This window comes from Hyperoodon ampullatus (genome assembly GCF_949752795.1).
Source record: "Hyperoodon ampullatus genome assembly, chromosome: 7".
NCBI lineage: Eukaryota > Metazoa > Chordata > Mammalia > Artiodactyla > Ziphiidae > Hyperoodon > Hyperoodon ampullatus.
Genome location: NC_136920.1, coordinates 93,542,962 through 93,562,402, shown reverse-complemented (window position 1 = coordinate 93,562,402; position 19,441 = coordinate 93,542,962). Strand labels below are relative to the sequence as shown.

Here is a 19,441-nt window from a genome sequence, read left to right as displayed (position 1 = left end):
GTAACATTTCCCACCGGACATTCTGTAGAAGGCTCCTGCGAGACATTCATAGATTTGGGGCGGAAAAGTGTTCCATGGTCAATATGTTTGGAAAGTTCCGGGTTAAGCAAAATTAAGCTGCTTTACTGTAGGACTTCTTTAACCCTTTAATGTGCTAGTGTGCATTGTGAATCTTGAAAAGGTGACTAGAACACGCAGTGTTTGCTCACCTCATTTGAATATGGGACCTTGTTTTCACGAAACGTCTGTTAACGCCTCCTGGAAAAGCTAGTGTCCTGAGGAACACACTCTGAGAAATACTAGAGCTTAGAAGATTTTCTTTGCGTACAGACTGGCGGTGGTCAGCTGTTTCCCATATTTGCTTAGATACCAGGCTTCAATAGCAGCAGGAGAGTGTAAGTTTAGACATAAGGAAGCATTTCCTAACTGTGCGGCTGCTTAAAGAATAGAGCCTGGAATATCCTGGGAAATTACGGTAAGAGAACACGCCACCCCTTTCTTGTCCTTTTACAAGCTCTCCCATGGGTCATTATAAATATAATGGATTATCAAGGAAGCTCCTGGATCTTTTTATCTTAAGGGGGCCTTTGAAAATTGGATATAACTGGGGGAGGAGAAGGTAGGCATTAAAAGGCAGGAAGACAGGCTGACTGACTTCTGGAGGGGCTGTCTCTAAGTGTCTGTAATTCATTCATTCATTCTTACTCTGCCGGTCATGTGCATTTCAAGGAAACACCTTCCGAACTCAGGTTTCCAAGACAAGTGGAACGAAAGAAGCAGGAAGCCAGAAGCTGCCCGCGATCTCATGGTAGCATTTCGGTAACTGTCGCGTGTTGAACACTTCTTATGGGCCAGATGTGATACGCCTTGTGCGTGCATCTTACTGGTTCCTTGAACAACCTCTGAGGTTGCTGTCATTGCGCCCGCCTTACTAAATGAGGATCTGAAGCCCAGATCCTGAAGGCCATACTTCCTGAAGGTCATACATTTCAGTATAGTGTGGGACGTGGATTTGAACACCGAAGCCCTTACCGCGTATCCCCTCTACTGCCACTGTGCGTCTGTAGACATCACAGTGCCGGGGATTCTTGACGTGGGCCTCCTTCCACCAGGCTGTGCGTGTGAGGATAGGGCGGGGCTTGATGAGCTGCCCACATTGACAAGGAAGCCGAGGGAGAGGGGACGTCTCCCTGCACATCAACCACAGCTGGGGAGGCCCCTCGGTTGCCTGATGGCAGCCTGGCTCTGCACCCTGCCACCTCCCCCTTGCCAGGTGCGTCTCTTCTCATTAGCCACGTGTCCCCTCGTGTCTGCTGATAGCCCACGGCGCGTGGGTAGCTGCCCTATTAGGGAGACAGGAGATAATACCAGCTTATGAATCAATACATTCTCTGGCACGTCCGTGTTCCCCTGGCGAGAGTGTAGCAGGATCCAAAATACACTTAATCCTCATCCCACTCCACGCTGTCAGAGGTTGGTGGCTCCAAAGGAATCTTTGTCACTTCGGTCTGCAAGCTGCAGCTAATGAGGATGGACTCCGGGCAGAGCTCAGGCCTGTGGCCCAAGGGCTTGGCCGTGGCCGTGGACGTGAGGGAGGATGCCAGGGACGTGCCAGGGGCCTGGAGCAGCTGAGTCTTAAGACGAGGAGGCCGCCTGAAGGAAAGTCACGTTTCTGCTCAGCCACAAAGTAAGCCCAAGGCCCCTGCCATCGGTCCTGTCAGGCTGAGTGGCTGATGGCTTAGTCCTGGGGTCTAACGACCACGTGCCCACCGGGCGCAGAGCTGTGTGCGAGGCACGTGGAATGAACGTGTGATGAATGTGAATTCAAAGCACAAGGATGGCCTGACCCGCATTTGAAGGCGTTATTCCAGGAGGGGGAATTGGCGAGCCGAAGAGCCCACACCCTCTTGCCTGGTTTCCCTGTATAGGGCCAAGGTGGGTCTTGGGAGTCCAGGGCTCTGAGCTCAGCCCTGCCTGAGGAGGGGGATTCTTCTCCCTGTGACACTATCTGGCCTCAGTGAGACTCACGCCTGCAGGTTTTAGCTGAGTGAACACGTGGCCCCGGCCAGGTGATCAGGTGAGGGCCACGCCTCCTGGGAGAATTCCTTTGAGCTTCTAAATGTCACTGCCCCACATGGGGTTTCTCTGACTGCCTCATCTCAAGTAGCAGCCCCACCCTAAACCCCCATAGATATCTGACAGTATATGTATTTATTTGTCTATTTACAATCTATCTTTTCCCCGAAGCTGCAAGTTCCCGGACATCAGGAAATGTGTTTCTTGTTCACATCTCCTGTGTCTAGAACATCCTCTGTGCCCATGTCTGGCACCTAATAAGCACTTAAATGTGTGTTAAATGAGTAAACAATAGTAATAACAAATGAAGGCACAGCCCTACCTGCAGACCTTCAGGTTGAGATTCTTAGCAAACTTGATCTTGTCACTCGTCTGCTGACAGTGCCCTCAGGTCCCATCACTACAGGATAAAGGGCAAGCTCCCCAGCCTGGCAGCCGGGCCGCTGTGCTCTGGCCCCTGCTGATGTCTCCAGCCTCATCTCTCACCGTCTCCCCACCTACATGCCTCCTGGTGCTGACCCAGTGACTCCCAAACATTGGTGTGCGTATGACCTTGGGCCCTGCTGTAAATGCAGACTCCTGGGCCTCGGCTCCCGAGATCCAGATTCAGCTGGTGTTTGGTGGGGTGCAGGGATCATCACTTTTTTTTACAGATACCTGGGTGAGTCTGATGGCAGGTCTTGTGCGGACGCACTTTGAGGAGCGATGCTTCTGTCAAAGTACACTGCAGGCGCCCACGCACTGTCTCACCTCCATGCCTTTGTATCCATGGTGACTTTTGTCTGGAATAGCCTTTGTCCATCCACACTTTCTACCCAGAAAATGCCTAGGCATCCTTCAAGGCTCAGCTCATGGGTCACACCTTCTGCAGACCCAGTCCTGCCTCCACAATCTCATTTGTGTTTTTCTTTCTCTCTCCACCCAGAGCATCGTACACATGCCTTTCTTAGAGATCTTTCTGTTTCTTTCTCTCTTCTCCCTCCTGGCACCTCAACACTGTGAGCTACTTGAAGAAGAACGCTCCATTATCTCTGGACCCTGACACCTAGCAGAGTGCCTGGCCAGGATGCCCGTGTGGCTAGAACGCACTGCCCAGCTGTGCTCCTGCAGAGCCCGCCCCCCCACTCTTCCCTTCCTAACCCTGCTCTGCTCTGCCTGCTGCGTCTTTCAGGAGTTCTCGCTCCAGAGGATGGACAGCCTCGTGGACGATCGCGTCAACATCCTGGGATTTTCCATTTTCAACCAGTCCCATGCTTTCTTCCAAGAGTTTGCCCAGAGCCTCAACCAGTCCTGGCAGGAGAACTGTGACCATGTGCCCTTCACGGGGCCCGCAGTAAGTGCCCACCAAGCCCCTCCCTGGTGCCCCTTTGCCACCACGCACACCCCCTCCGTGGGCCAGACATCCCAGATACAACAGCCCCTGGACTCCAGCCTTCTCCAGGCCCAGCTCAAAAAGAGGCTGTAGAAATGCTGGAAAGCAGTCACAAGGGACATGTTTGGGGAAGTGGGGAGCTGTGAGCAGCAAGCGTAGAGGAGTCAGCAGGGAGAGAGGCCCCGACTGGTCACTTAGTGATGTCTGTGGCCAGCCTCCTGATGATGCTGTTGCTGAGACCCGCCTGAGCTCAGGATCCAAGACTCTTACCATTGGAAAGGGCTTTAGCTGATCTGTTCCCTCATTTCTCAGACAGACTGAAGCCCAGGCTGGGAATGGGGGTGAGGGACGAGGATGCGGGGCTCTTGTTCAAGAGCACACACCAAGCCTTTTGCAGGTGAAACTAGATTCTGATACTCCTGGTCCAGTGCCCTTTCATCTCCCTGGACCACTGCCCCTGGTAGAGCTTGTCCAGAGAGACTTCCTTTGTGCCTTCACCCGTGTGTTTCCCCCATGCACTTCCTTCCCCTCCTTTTGTGATGGAGACAGAGGTTTCCCTGGCTGTTCTCCACTGGGTCTGATGTCCTTACTCTGTGGGGCAGCTCAGGAAGGTCTGCTCGTGTCCATTTGCTAAATGACAGGTTCTCAGGGGATGAGGTGGCATGGCTTTCTACATCTGTCCTAGCCAGGTTACATTTGAGCCTCCCAAAGCCCCATAAAGCAGCTCATGTGATGCTCACATAACTTTCCAAAGGGTCAGAGCTCATGCAAAGCTCGGGGAGCTTTCATCAGGGAAGCGGATGGGAGAAGGAGGCATGAGAACTTGAGTTGCAAGGCTCTTAAGTTTACAGAGCACGTCCCAACAGGGTGTTTTAGAGCTGAAAGAGGGAAGATTCCATAGGAAGGATTTGGCAGGGGTGAAACATCTGAAAGACGGGAGTCCTCACCCCCAGGGGCTTAAGGGACAGTGAGTATTTCCTCAAGCATATGGTAGGGGTAGGACCAGGCTCACCCCTTCTGGCAGGAGTACAGCCCTGTGCTCCTGGTCTTGTCCGTGGGTCTTGCAGTCATGACTCCGGTATTGTAATGAGGTGCTGACACACTTCAAAGGCTCACAGCACAGGATCAGGAGAGAAAAAAAACCTGCCACCTCCTCTCCAACCCGAAGCGTTCCACATTTGGCTTTGGCCAAGTGAAATTAAGGGTCCCGGTGCCACACTGCTGATGTCCCTCTGAGGGTTTCAGCCCTTCCATTCGTGCTCACATTGACCACGAACAGGCAGATGGGAAGCCCTTGGTACCTGCCTCATAAGGAACCAACACCAAGGCCAGGCAGTGCCACTCACAGGGCTGTAGGGCCAGCTCTGTCTGTGCTCACATGTGCTGAAAAGAGCACTAACCTTAGAGGCACAGGACCTGGATTCAAATACTGGCTTTGCTATTTTCTTGCTGTGTGATCTTAGGTAGCTGTGTAACCCTTCTGGGCCTCAGGTTCTTTTTTCTCTAATTTTGGGCAGTTATGCTTGACCATGTTAGAGGATTGTTATGAAGGTAAAATGGGATATGCTTCCATCCTCAGTTCACAGTTATTCACTGAATGAGTTTATTTAACATTCCATCTGCCAGACACTGGGAGAAGCATTAGTAAATATATCAGGTAGCTTTTGCAACAGAAATGCTGTGTAACAACCTACCCTCAAATCTCACCAGCTTACAGCAATGAACGTTTATGTAGCTCGTGCATCTGAGGGTCAGCTAGGGATCCGCTTGTCTACGCTGGCTCAGCAGGCGGCTCTGCTGATCTGGCTGAGCTCACTCAATGCCTGGGGGTCGGCTGATCTAGGCTGGGATGGCTCTCATCCTTCTCCTGGCCCAGCAGGCTAGCCTGGTATGTGCTCCTGGTGGTGGCAGGAGAACAACAAAGCAAGTGGAAATGCACAAGACCTCATAGCCCTAGGCTCCCAGGACAGGCGCACTGTGACTTCCACCTCATTTCCTTGGCCAAAGAATGCCACATTCACAAACTCAGAGTCAGGGAGTGAAGAAACGGACCGAATGCGGAACCACTGATGCTTGAAATTATCCCGCCCTGACCTCTTCTTCCTCCTCATGGCATCCTAGTAACAGCCAAGAGCGGTTGTGCATCCCTTTTTGACAAATGAAGAAACTGAGGTGAAATGAGGAGAGCTGGGGCCTGCCGAGGGCCTCCAGAGGATGGTGCTACAGCGAAGCCTGGACTGTAGCTTACAGAACCTTCCAGCCATGGTCTCTGTGGTCTCTGAAGGGAAAGTGATCCAGCAACTCCTCACCTGGAAGCAACCAATCTTTCTCGAGGCTTCTCGCTTCAGCATCTACCTTTGGCAAAGCGGTGCCTCTTCCCGTCCCTTTGGGGACAGAAATTCCCAGCGCGAACAGTCCAGCTCTTTCATCTGCTGGGGAGCTGGAAGGTGAGAAAGAATCAGTTCCAGGAAAGTGCAGCCCCTTTGTCTCCCCATCCAGCTTTCTAAAGAGGCTGCACCCGCTCCTGTCTCAGAGGGGCTGCTCTCCTCCCCCTCCCTTTCCTCCAAGGTCCTCTCCCCTCCCCCCACCCTCCATCGGTTCCATTCTCTTTTCCTTCTCATCTCCTTCCCTCACTCTTCCCTTTCCACTTTCCTCTGTCACCATAACCTCCTTCCTTTCTTTCTCTTTCTGTTCCTCTTTCTCTCCCGCATGCCACGTTTTCTTTGCATTTTCTTCTGTCTCATTTATTTTCCTCCCAACTGGAGTGTGTCTCCCTCTCTTCCTCATCTTCCCAGTCGGCCCATGATATTCCAGTTGCAGCTCGCTGGAACGGGGGGCCCCGTTCCAAGGGCACAGAGAGGGAGTGGCTGAACCGAAGGGTGACTACCAAAGGAAAAAGCTCAGTGCTGCGCCCACCAGGCTGTGTCCACCAGGTGGCTGCCAGCGAGCCACAGACATGCTTCTTGCCGGAGGTGATGACAATGACGGAAGACAGCGTCGTGAAGGGAGACACAGCCCCTCTAATTTCACGTGCCCATCCCATTCATCACGCGGCAAAGAACAAAAATCGTGGAAAATCATTAAAATTACAGATGGCTAGATGAAGTAATTAGAATTTAGGCTAAAACAGCTGTTTGTAATTAAGTGTTTATTTCATCGAATAAAACCCAGATTGTAAGAACTACTCCATGAGATTTTAAGGGTTCCTGTCCTGGTATTATGTTGGGGGGCAGGGTTTAAGCGACAGAAGTTCTGAGACAAACAGACATCCGAGAGGACTCTGGGAATCTAGTGATCTGGGGGGTGTCGGGGAAGATGAGGTTACAGGTGTGAGTTTAGAAGACATTCTTATTTTTATTTGGATGGGTGGGGGAGAAACTCAGCCGCTATTCCCTGATTGATTCATCTTAATTTATACAGAGTCTTTCATTCCCCTGAACAATTTACAAACAGCTCAAAAGAAGATAACAATGAAGAAACAAATGAAACTATAAAAACAAGAGAATCGAGGGTGTTTGCCAAGCAACATTTCAGAGCCAAGAAAGGAGAGGATTTAAAATGAGGGTTGAGTCATTTGGGGGATTTAATATTTAGAAGAGACAGGACAGGAGAAGCAGAGACAACTCCCAGAGGCACACACATGCGGATGGGGAACAGAAACCACAGAAAGACAGTGAGGGCTCGTGAAAGGGAAGCAGGATGGATGACGGGAAGGGGCAGGGATGGTGAGCACTACAGGCCCAGCCCTGGAGACATGGATGGAGCGCTATTTGGGTACCAGAACTTTTCCCCACACGCTTTCCAGAGCTAAATTAGTGAATAATAGTAGAGGAAGAAAGCAATTCGGAGGTGCTTTGGGATGGAGACCCTCAGTGAGATGGAAAAGTTGATGAGGCAGAGATTAGATTACAGGCTCTTCACACCATCGGAGGTGAAATTGGCAACGGTGGACGGGGTGCGGGGAATAAGCTGGAGGAGTGTGGATGGGAGACAAGGTTTCAGAGAAGCAGCTGGAGGATCCCAGTGAGAGGCCTGGGCTGATTGCCAGGAGCCTGTGAGAGAGGAGCCGGCTGGTGATCTACGGAGGACCCTTAGGAGGCTGAGCTGAGAAAAGAAGATGTTTGGGATTTAGGAGGTTTCAGGAGCTCAAATCAGCCCAAGCTGAACTGCAGAAAGGACCCATGAAGCCCAGAGCACACTGGGGACACGTCAGCTGTGTCACCTCTCTGAAGGCAAGATACAGCTGGAGGGGAGACAGGGACCTTGATGATGTCCCTTCCATCCGCTTCCTCCTTCCCACCCCCAGCATCCTTTGCTGGAGCTGTAATTACTAGAAACACTCGAAGAATCGTGAAGGCCCCAGAGTTCAAGATGCCAAAGAACACTGCAAACAGACACACGCCGATTTCCCAGCATCTGGATCGTTTGCTAACAAGGGAGCATCAGCCAAGAAAACCACGTCCCAGACAGAGTGGGAATAGCGGCAACCGTGTGGCAGGAAGAGCTTGGGGCTGGTGGGAGGATGTGAGCAGTGGCATGGTGAGCTGTGTCTGCAGGTCTCCGGGGACCAGCACGCAGCCTCGTGAGAAGAAGAAGGGGGGTTAGAGAGGGGATAAGGCCAGGCCTCTCTGGGGGCCTGCCCTGAGACAAAGGGGGTCCCCAAGGCCTCGGTACCAGTTAGGATGCTCTGAGATTCAAGTAACGGAAGTCCGGAATGAAACCGTCTCTTACCAAAAAGGAAGTGTGTTATCACGTGCCACAGGAAGTCCAGAGGTAGGGCAGATCCTGGAGCGATGTCGTTGGAAACCCAGGTTCCTTGCATCTCTGCTCTGTGCCCTTGGTGTCAACTTCATCCTCAGGATGGCTGGGGCAGGTCCAGGTGTCACGTCCAGACCCAGTAATGTCCAGAGGAGGAGGAAGGACAGCCTCTCCTAGAGACAGGAAACCCGTCTGAGAAGCCTATCGCTGGAGCCCTGCACTCCGGGCCTCAGTTAGTGTTTCATTGGTCAGAATTGGACCACCTGCTCAGTCCCGAATCCCATATTGGCAGGGGGGATGGGATGACTCTTGGACTGCTCAGGCTCACCCGGGAGCGGGGGCTGGGACCCCTGAAGCACATGGCTGCTTGGGGGAGGGGAGGACACCTGCAGGAAACGGGGGTTCTGTTAGGAGGAAGGGGAGAGTGGGTGCTGGGGGAGCAGCTGGTGGTACCCTTCCACTGCCCCCTCTGTCCTGCCCTTATAGTCCTGTTCCAGTAGAGGCCCCAAGTGACTCTTAACTGAAGGGCTAACTTGAGGACAACCAGTCAGACCACGAGGTAAACTGGGTGATGACTAAGCCCAGGGCAGCAGAGAAGCCTGCCTAGCACCCTTCCCCGTGCCCAGTTCTGGCCCAAGAGTCTCAGGCTCGCATCTGCTGTTGAGAAGGTAACTGCATCCAGGAAGATTGCCCCATGCTGTCCTGGGAGGCGAGGCACGGATAATTCTGATAGAGCAATGACACCCCCCGGCTTCTCCAGAGGAGCCTTGCCAGGAAGGGAGCGGGGAAAGAGTGCTGCAGAGAGGGGCGGAAAGCAGCCTGGAGAAAGGGGTGCTGGGCTTCCAGTCTAGTCCTGTCCTGGCTGAAGTCCTGTCTTCATTTGTAAAATGAGAGGTTTGGACTTCTTGATTTCTAAGATCCCTTCCAGCTCTGACACGAGTGATTTTGAGAATCTCAGGATGGAGAGATTGACTGGGAGGCAAGAGAGACAGAAATTAGTTCACGACATCATTTAAATAGCCCAACGGAAGGATGGAGAAGCAGGGTCAATGGGGTAGCTACCTCTCCCTCAGGTAGATGTGTGTCCAAGCTGGAAGGGGAGAGTCTGTGGCATTCATAATTTCCATATGTCCTTTGGCGAGGAAATGTGAGAGGTCCATTAATAAAGGAGCCACTTGTGCTCAGGGGGAAATGAATTGTGTGCAAAGGACAAGACAGCTGTAGGCTTGCTGAGAAGCATCCAGCGCCACGCAGGTGAGCCTCGAATCAAGTGAAGGAGGAGCTCAGCCGCGAGGGGAAGGGCAGTGGGATGGAGAAGAGGATGCGGAAGGTGATGGATGAACTTGGAGGAACGTGGCTGGTTTTCACGGCTCAGCGGGACCACAGAGGTTTCCACTGACCCTGATCGTGCGATTTAGGTGCCCTTACCTGCTTGGTCTCCGGTTCACAGGTGGCCACAGGTGGCTTCAGGACCGGGCCAGAAAGGAGGGGTGATTGATAGAGCTGGGAGGGCAGAAGACCCAGTGAAGGCAGAGGGGACACAATAGCTCACGCCTGGTGGGATGTCTCAGCGGAGAACAGGAGGTGCTGAGGTCTGCAGTACCCGCCGGATTGTAGGGGCTGAAAAGATGTGTGAGGAAAGGACAGAGGCGGGTGGAAGGAAGGAAAGAAGGAGCAAGAGAGGGGGAGAGGGGGAGGGGGAGAGGGGGAGGGGGAGGGGGGGAGAGGGGGAGAGGGGGAGGGGGAGAGGGGGAGGGGGGAGACGGGGAGACGGGGAGAGGGAGGAAGGAAGAACACGCTGGCCAGGCAGTTTTGCGTGCAAGTGAACTGGAATTGGGGCAGAGAACTTTATTTGGCTGTTTTTCCCTCTAATTGCCTTCTAGAAAGATTATCCAAAGTCAGCCCACCCAGTTCCCATGACAGGCCTTTTTGCCCAACATGGAGCAAAACTGTGGGGAAATACATCCCTCTTCCCAGCCCGTTTTCTTCCCCGTCACTCCCTGTTCTTGATACTCTCCAGGGTCCTAGCTCAGCCAGCACGGGCTTCCTGAGCCCCTGCTGACGCCCGTGGGCACCTGGGGTGCATCACCCCGCCCTCGGGTATGGTGACCCCTGAGACTGGCAGTTTAGAGGGCACTTTTACTGACCCGTGAGACGGGGATGCTACCTCTTGTGTGCAGGAAACTTGCTTCCCCCAGGGGTTCCATCACTCAGCACGTAAGAGAGGCCTGGGCACTAGACTCGGGGTTCGGGGTTCTGAGCTTTGAGCTCTTTCTCGTGCACCTCCCTGACTCAGGCTGCTTATACTCTGTCTGGAGAGCTTGAAAAAGATCCAAGAGGTCACAAGCTGGTCTCTCTGCCTCCAGCCTTGGAGGGACCGGTGTCCCAGGGCCCGGCCAGCTAGGAGGGAGGTGGTAAGATGCCACATGGAGAGTGTTCTTGACGGGTTAGGCTCTGAAGGGATGGTGCTGATCGCCCGCGGTGCGATGTCAGAGTTCAGTGAGGAATTTGCTTTGCACTGGGACCGTGGGTTGAATTCCAGAGCCCAACGTCACACCTCCCACGAGGAGGCCTCTACCTGCCTTCCTGGGCCTCCCCTCAGGGCCCCGTACAGCGTAGACCCCGTAGTCATTCCCACTGGGTAGGTTCTCTTGTCATTAACACAGCAGAGTGTGGCCGCTCCTCAGATGGCACATTCCCCAAGGACAGGCATCTTCTGTTCTTCTGCTCCTACCACCTCCTCCCAGACACCCCAACCTTCCCCTCCCCAAAGCTTGCAAACATCCAGTTAACCGGATGTATGTTCAGACTGAGCCTTGTGGGCAGATTTCACTCAACATTTAATTCAATTCAAGAAATACGTCTTGCGGGCTTCCTGTACGCAGGGTCCTGGCTCTAGACGAGATGCAGGAGATAGAGATTGAGGTCCTGCGTGTTCCCGCCCTAAGCGCTGGCAGTTTCACAGGGAGGTGAAAATATGGACAAACAGCTGCACTAGCCCTTCCCCTGCCTTTAAGGCCCTCACAGCACTCTCCCCACCTCACTTCTGGTTTATTGCTTTCTGCCCTCCTCCCCCTATGTGTGCTCCACCCTCCCCCCACTTTGTCTTTGGCCCCGCAGTTCCCCCTCTGGAATGCCTTTCTCCTCTTCCCAGCTTCTCCCCACCCCCAGATCCAATGTCTTTCCTACCAAATCCTTCAGTGCTCAGTTCCAATGCTGAATCCTCCAAGAAACATTTTCTTGATCACCCAACCAGATAAGGTATCTTCTCTTTGGACCCCCCAACAGACCTTTTGGCCCATGTCACTCAGTTTCATGTTGCCTTTATTTGTGTCCTATCTCCCCATCTTCCCTCCCCAGTTCCACTCTAATCTATCACAGGAATAGGGTCTTGCTCACTGCTGGGCTTTGAACTCACCATATACTTCATATATGCTCTTCATATTGAATAGTACAAAGTAGACTGTAATAGTAGGTACATTTAAGAAGAAACAATATCAAGGGGGTCTTCCAGGAGGAAGTGACCTTCAACTGAGCCTTGCAGAATGGGCAAATCTGAGAGTAGGGTTCCTTCCACCTCCTGACATAAGCACCCGGCCCCTTCCTTGGGGCTTCTCAGATCAGTGGAAGATGTTACTTCCCTGGAGAAAAGAGAGAATAGGATACCCTTGAAATCATTTGGAACCCAAAGAGGTGGCTTGATGGTCCAATTTCAGAGAAGGCTTGGCCACCATTGTCGCCTTGGGCCAGCACTGGACTCTTAGGGGAAGTGGACCCCAGAGGCAGGAGGTGGGCCCAGGGCATCAGAGACACACTTTTACTTCTTTGTTTTGCTTTTCTTTCTTCCTCCTCTTCTCCTTTCTTCCTCCTTTCCCTTTCCTTCCTTTGCACCTGTCACTTCGTCTCTCTGCCCCCTCCCAGCTGTCCTCCGCCCTGCTGTTTGACGCCGTCTACACTGTGGTGACGGCGGTGCAGGAGCTGAACCGCAGCCAGGAGATCGGTGTGAAGCCCCTGTCCTGTGGCTCGGCCCAGATCTGGCAGCACGGCACCAGCCTCATGAATTACCTGCGCATGGTAAGGGGTGGTGGGGGCTCTGCGGGCCACACCCAGCCTGCGGGGGTTGGGAGGGACCACTGTTCAAGGCCCCTCACCTCCAGACCTCCCCAGTACATCACAGCCCCGGGTAAAACAGCGATCTGTGGTGACCCCATTGAGGGGATCATCAGTCACAGTTTTTCCCTAATCCCTAAAAGCCACCGAGAATCCATGGCAAGTTTGTTTACAGGACAATGGACCTTGAGCCTTAGACTGTTCGGGGGTCTCTGGATTCCAGGCTTGGAACTTGACCCCTTGGCTCAGAGGTGGTCCCTGCAAAGCTCTGCACAAGTGGGGACAGATGGATGATGCTGTCATAGACCGTGGCCCCTCAGGGAGTTGCAGGCTCAACACTTCTGGCCTGATGCTGGGTTCCCCCAGGGTTCTCCCAGCCAAGCCACCTCTGGTGGGATGGACGTGATTCTAGCCCACGAAGAAGCCATCTTCTGTCAGAGAAGCCTGGCGGAGAGCAGCTAGGATTTTGCAGTTAGAGTCAGGTTATCCTGCAGCTTGAAGGTGGGTGAGTAGCTGCCCAAGGAGGATAAATGCTATTCACAGCCAAGGAGGAGGAGCTCAGGGGGATCTGAGCTCAAGCTAGCATCTCAGCATCAAGTTGGTTTATGCAGCAGCTGTGAGGTCATTGGGTGTGGGGCATCCTTTCCTCCTCTAGCCCCGGCCAAGTCTGAATTGGTTCCAGAGGCATCACGTGCATAGTCTGCAGATCCTGTGGCTGAGAGGTGGACAGGAGAATGGATCTTGATGGCTTCCCTTCTCTTGGGCATCCTTAACCAGCATGGTGGAATGCTTGCTTGGGGCCACATGGAAGGTGGGGCCTATTTGGTGCTGTAACTCACTCTCTCTTGGACAGGTAGAATTGGAAGGTCTCACCGGCCACATTGAATTCAACAGCAAAGGCCAGAGATCCAACTATGCCTTGAAAATCTTACAGTTCACAAGGAATGGTTTCCGGCAGGTAAGCCTAGCCATGCCGCTGTGGTGGCAGATCCCTCCTCCTCGTTCCTTTCTCTGTCCCCAGCCCATTTCTCCTTGGCACTCAGGATGGCCTCCTGCTCTCAGTTGTCCCCAGGAGCAGCAGGCTGTGTCCAGTGCAAGGCTCCTGGCAGTCCTGGCTTCCCCCTTCCTGCACCAGGATCAGCCCGTGTGAGTCAGGGGCCGCAGCCCCAGCAAAATACCAAGAGAGAGGCAACCATGCCTTATGGAGGGAGAGGCGACACAAGGGAGCATTCCTTGTGAAGCATTCCACTCTTTGGATTATTCTACTCCCTGAATCTCGCCCTAATCCTGGAACCAGGGTTAGATTCCAGCTTGCTTGCCCGTCACGTACAGATCAGATCCCATAGGGCTGAGGAATCCCTTCGGCGTTCAGTTCTCTTCTGTCAGCTCTTTTCTGACCAACCCACCACGCCCGTCTGCCATGCCAATCACACCTCTCCCCTCCGGGCTGCTCCCTGTCCACTCCATCAGCTCAGGATGCTCTGTCCCCTGGAGCTCCTTTCAACTCCCTCCTCCTTTCTCATTCTCCTCCATTAACCTTCTCACTCTCCTTTCCTCTGCTTCTCTTACATCAGAGGAAACAGGGATTCTGGCAGTCACTCCAAGTGCCTCCCTGAAGGTCTCCAACCTCCCCGTCACTCTAATAATCACCTCTTTATTCTTAGTGTATCCTTTCTCCAACCTTAAAGAGCCTGAGAAGTAGGAAAGGATGCACTAATTAGAGCAGGAAGCAGACATACTGAAGAGCCTCCTACCTATCAGAGTGGCTGACCAAGGAAACGTACCACTGAAGGGGTCACAGAATCACCTTTTCAGGAGATTATGAAGGATCACCATCATCTTCTTCACCACCACCACCACCATCACCCTCATCTTCACCACCACCATCGCCATCACCACCACTGCTACCACCACCAACACCACCACCATCATCTTCACCACCACCACCATCATCTTCACCACCACCACTACCACCACCACCACCACCACCACCACCATCATCTTCATTACCACCACCATCATCATCTTCACCACCACCACATCATCATCTTCACCACCACCATCATCATTATCGTAGGAGCTTTCATTTATTAAGCTCTTACCATGGGCCATTTACCACAAGAAGTGTGTCATTTGTATTTTCTCATTTAATCCTACAAAGTAGTTACTTTTTATTAATCCCCATTTTACAAGTGAGGAAATTGAGGCTCCAGGAGACTGACTTGGCCTTGAACAATGTAGTAATGGCAGTTGGTTTTGAACTCAAGTACCTCTGATTCTAAAGCCCAAGTTCTTAACCATTATGACAAATTATGCATCAGAATAACCTTGGTAATTGTTTAAAATGCAGATTTTTTATACTCCACCCCACAAGAATCTGATTGGGTGGACCTAGCAGAGGTCCCAGGATGCAACATCAGGCACCCAAGGTGATCCAGGTGATACCTTGGGCTGCGCTGGGAGGGCCGTCTCATCTGCATCCTTCCCCTTGGTCCTCGTGCCTGAAAGGCTCCAATTCAGCCCTTCTCACGGGGGCCAGTGGAGTTCCTTTTAGTAGGACAGTGATTATGCTGGGCCACGAGGCCAGGTCACCCTTCTTGGAAGATGAGAAAGTAAAAGACAGGAGTCCCAGACCAAGAGAGGAGCTATGTTAACGACTGCTCGTAGCTCAGGGCCGGAGCTACGTGATCTTTAAGCAATGACATCAGCAACATTTTTTCATAACTTCCCAAATGGGGTGGGAGTTAGGTAGGCGGCCAGAAACTATGGGATTGAGGATCACAAAATGGTCATTTCATGTATGTAACAAATCATGTACTGACCCCTTCCTATGAGTCAGGCACTGTGCTGGGCATGCAGGAAACAAACCTGAAAAGGCACAGTCCCTGCACCGAGGCAGCCCACACTCTGGCGAGAGAGACTGATGGAAAAAATAGGTGCAATTTGGGTTATTAAACTCAAATCATGCCCTCGGGCTCATAATTCTCGGAACAAAGGAAGCCGCCTGCCTGTAGGAAAATTGTCAGGCAGACTTCCTGAGTCCCAGTGGGGATGTGAAGTAAAGAACATTTATTCATTTTTTCAATATATATATTTTGCGTGCCTGTAATGTGCCAGGCTGTCTTCTAGACAGAGGTGAAAAATGGGCTTAGTGTCTGCTTCCGTGGAGCCTGTATTCTAATAGGGGACAGACAGCAGGCAAACAAATACTATATAATACATCAGTAGAGGTACGTGCTACAGGAAAACTGAAACAGGGTCAGGAAAAGGAAGGGATGAGAGAGTAATGGGGAGAAGCCGTAGTTAGGGGAACAATGCCAAGCCCAGACCAACTCCATAGAAAGCCCAAGCTCAGGCTTTGAAAAATGCCCCTTGGCCTTCAGCCCTGCTTTGTGATGCTCCCTGGAAAGAGCCCACTTCCATCAGGCAACACCTGCGGTGACAGAGTTGGCTGGTGGCTCCAATCCCACCCTCTACTTGAAGAATAGCTCATTAAGCTCGGAGTACCTCTTCACCTTACCTGTGCTTCTCCACCAGCCGCCAGGCTGCAAGACCGCCTGAGTCATTAGGAAACAGCATCGCCGGCCACCAGCACCCATCCCTCAGCCCCACCCCAGTCCAGCAAGGGGTTCTGCTCGGAGGCATCCTACACAACAGCTGCTGCCCCTTCCGCAGCACCTATGGAGGGTAGGGCTTCTCAGACCCAGGTGTGCACAAGAATGACCAATGGTGCTTGTCTTAAAATGTACGTTCCTAAGCCCTACAGCTATAAATTGAGTTAGTAAAACTGGGTGCGTTCCAGGAATCTGCATCTTCTTCACTAGCACTCAGATAGATGATTATCATGCTGGTGATCCACAGGCTGCCCTTTGACAAAGACGTACTGCAGCCTCTACGCATAGAATTTTTTCTTGACCTTCCTGCATCCCACCCCCATCTTTCTGAGCTAATGTTGAATGGAATCTGCTACAGAAGTGACCATTAAGGAGGATGATGTCTTTGACCTTCCGCTACCCTAAGGGGCACACATCCTTGATTGGACTTATAAAGTGAATCACAATCATCCTCTTTATTACCCATTTTTCTTCAACAAATCTGGTGACCACACCACTGCTTTCCTGTCTGGCTCACGTGCCGTGAGTAGCCGTGAGGACCCTGCAAGATGTATCATGGGCACAGATAAAGCTTTGCAGCTCTGGTCCCCAGGTCCCATCCCAATCACCGACCCAATCTTTGCCTCTTGACAGCTGTCCTTCCCCTGCTTATCACAGGATGAAGAAATGGTTTGGGGACCGATACTTAATTGGGCTTCTCTTCCAGTGTAGGAGGAATGTCAGTATCACTCTCTAATATTCTCCCAATTCCATCCAAGGTGATGCTGGCAGGGGAGGGGAGAGTGACAAGGAGCATCTCTTGAGGACCTGTTGTGTACCAGAAACTACATGGGTACTTTGCACAGGTCACTTCTGATCTGGAGGACAGCCCTTCAAAGTAGATAAACTCCCATTTCACAAGTGAGGAAACGGAAGCTCAGGGATGGTAGGTAACTTGGCCCAAGTCCACAAGTAACAAGGACTCTGGGCAGAGCTGGAATTCACACTCAGGCTTGTCCAACTCCCAAGCCCATGCTCATGGGTCTCCCCCTCCTGGCTTTTCCCACTTTCCTGGAATCCCTAAGCCCCCAAATCAAAACACTTTCCCTTGCTGCCACCTGCTGCAAACCAGGACAGAGCCTGGCTCCTGGTGACCTGCTGGGCTGGGCTTTCTTGAGTAATGGTATCTTCTCATTTGGATTTGGTTTTGTTCTTTCTCTTCCTATCTGGGCGAGTGACTATTAAGAACTGGGTTTGACTATTTAGAAAGCACCATGCAGGGACCCAGTGTGTTGTAATGGTAAAATGTCTGACCCAAATACCATATTCCCTGCAGTGGCTGATTAAGGGATTATTACCATTTTAAAAATAGTTTTTTAGAATTCAGTTTTTTGGGGGTTTTTTACCATTCAAAAAAATTACTGTTTTGATTCTGTTTGGAGAGGGTTTTCCATCTTGGAACTCTGTGGAGCTTCCACTGGAGCCTGTTTGGGGAAAAATGTTCCCTACAATGTCCTGTAAGTGACACTTCCAAACCTGGACCAGGTTCACTAGCTCCAGCCCCCAGTTTTTGCCCCCAGTGTGAGTTATCTCATCTCCATCCCATATTCTCCCTCCCCATCCCACAAAAGATGTCCTGGGTGGTATTGGAATAGTATAATCTCCCTTCCTAATTTGTGAGAAATCATATTTGAAAGAGGCAAGGGGAAAAAAGCACAGCCTTAGAGGGCCCTTAATCTCCTTCATTTTAACTTGGTTTAAAGATCAGAGGTTCCAAGCAGGCCCCCAGAGACTTTGTTAGGGCTGTAATAAGATGAGCACACCTTTCATCTGAGGATCAGAAATGGCTTAACAGGCTCTAATTAAGCCTTCGGGAGAGGGAGGGATGAGGCCGGGGAGTGTCTGTTGAGGGGGTAATCTCTAGCTAAAGATGAAAATTGAAACTTTTCCATTGGCTCACTGTATATCGCAGCAGGGTACCTCAACTTTCTTCCTCTGTGCAATGAGGATGGTAACCCCTCAGCATTTGGTCTGGCTAAGCTCAAGGAGTATTGAAAACTAGATTTGCATAGCACTCTCTTCTGCTTGCCTATGGTTAGACAGAAAGCTGGCTCTGCTGACATAATAAGAATGGCTATCATTTATTGGGTGTCTCCTATAAGATGCACTGTGCTGGGTGTACTTAAAATTTCTCCTCTTTTTATCAACCATGCATAAAAGCTATTCTCTCCATCTTGCAAGCAAAGAAACTGAGAAAGTCATGGTCCTCATCCATTCAGCTAGTTAGTTCCAGGCTTGAGAACTGAGTCTGGGTCTAGCTGTTTTCAAAGTCCCTGGTCTTTCCACTCTGCAGAATTGCCCAGAACATGCTGGAGGAAACTCTGAGGCCTCTGGTCTAATCTTCCAACCCAGTGCAAGCATGTTCTCCACAGCATCCCTGAGGGAAACAGCCACACAGCCTCTCCTTGAGCATGTCCTGGGCTGGGAGATTCACTGCCTCCCCAGGGACACATTCTAGAATCTTCCAGGCACTGAGTTAAAACCTGCGTCCTAGTCCTGCCCCATTAAGCCACCCAGGATAATCAGCTTTCTCTCTTTTTACCAGCTCTTCAAATATTTAAAAATAGCTTGACTTCCCTTCATTTATTCATCCTCTTCTGAAACTTAGCATAAAAATTTTTTGAGCACCTACTTCGTGTCAAGGGCTAGAAATGCAAGATAAATAAGTCATGGTTCCTTCCAGAGCTCCTAGTCTTTGGGGAAAGGCAAAAACTTCAGACAATAATCACTGTCCAGTGTTTGAGTTGTCCTGCCCCTCTGATTGTTTTCCTCCCCAAACAGTGGCCCATAGCTGTTCCCAATGCGACACAGGTGACGAATCTTTCACCATGAATGCTTTTTGGTTTGCCTGGGGCTCTATTAAAACATAAGGCCCAAAGTGGGTACCAGCTTCCAGATGGGGCAAACTGGCACAGAGCTGAGAGCACTGTGGGACTTTCATCTTCCTCACTCAAAATACTCAGTTTCTATTCACCCCATTGAGTTGCTTACTGGAATTAGTCTTCAAATGTTTGATTCATTCTGAACTCTGGGACTTGGAGTCAATTAATTACTCCTCTCCCTAACCCCCACTTCCAAAACACACAGGGTTATTGTCACGTGAACTTTTCATAGAAACCAGCCCTGAGCCACCTTTTCCTGGACCATGGATCTATTTAACTCTGTTCCCATGGAGACTGGCAGAGCTGGCCAGGAGTGGGCAAATAAAACACACTGTGAACCGAGAGCCATATTTTGTTTTCCAAAGCTGATACAAATTCAGCTTTCCAAGGGCCTGATTTCCTGGAATGACTTGAGTGTAGCTCTAACCAGATGCAGGAGGGTGGACAAGTGGCTTTTGTGAGTCACCCTTGCAAACCAAGAATTCAGGGATGCAGTGTCTTCTAGAAGGTTTGGGGAATCCATCTCCAGCTTCCCGAAGTTCCGGCAGGTCCCACCAATTGCTGGGAGGACAGGATGCCTCTCTTTGATC

General features: G+C 51.5%; 1 protein-coding gene across 1 annotated transcript in view; it reads left to right on the top strand.

Moving 5' to 3' along the window:
* Positions 1-19,441, top strand: part of GRIK4 (glutamate ionotropic receptor kainate type subunit 4) — a gene marked incomplete at both ends in the record, with an annotated part of 310,907 nt that overhangs the window by 195,432 nt on the left and 96,034 nt on the right. The window contains 3 exons of the mRNA XM_079709251.1: positions 3,248-3,409; positions 12,128-12,280; positions 13,170-13,274. Of these exons, the coding sequence (XP_079565377.1) occupies positions 3,248-3,409; positions 12,128-12,280; positions 13,170-13,274 (420 nt within the window). The remainder of the gene's footprint in view (positions 1-3,247; positions 3,410-12,127; positions 12,281-13,169; positions 13,275-19,441) is intronic.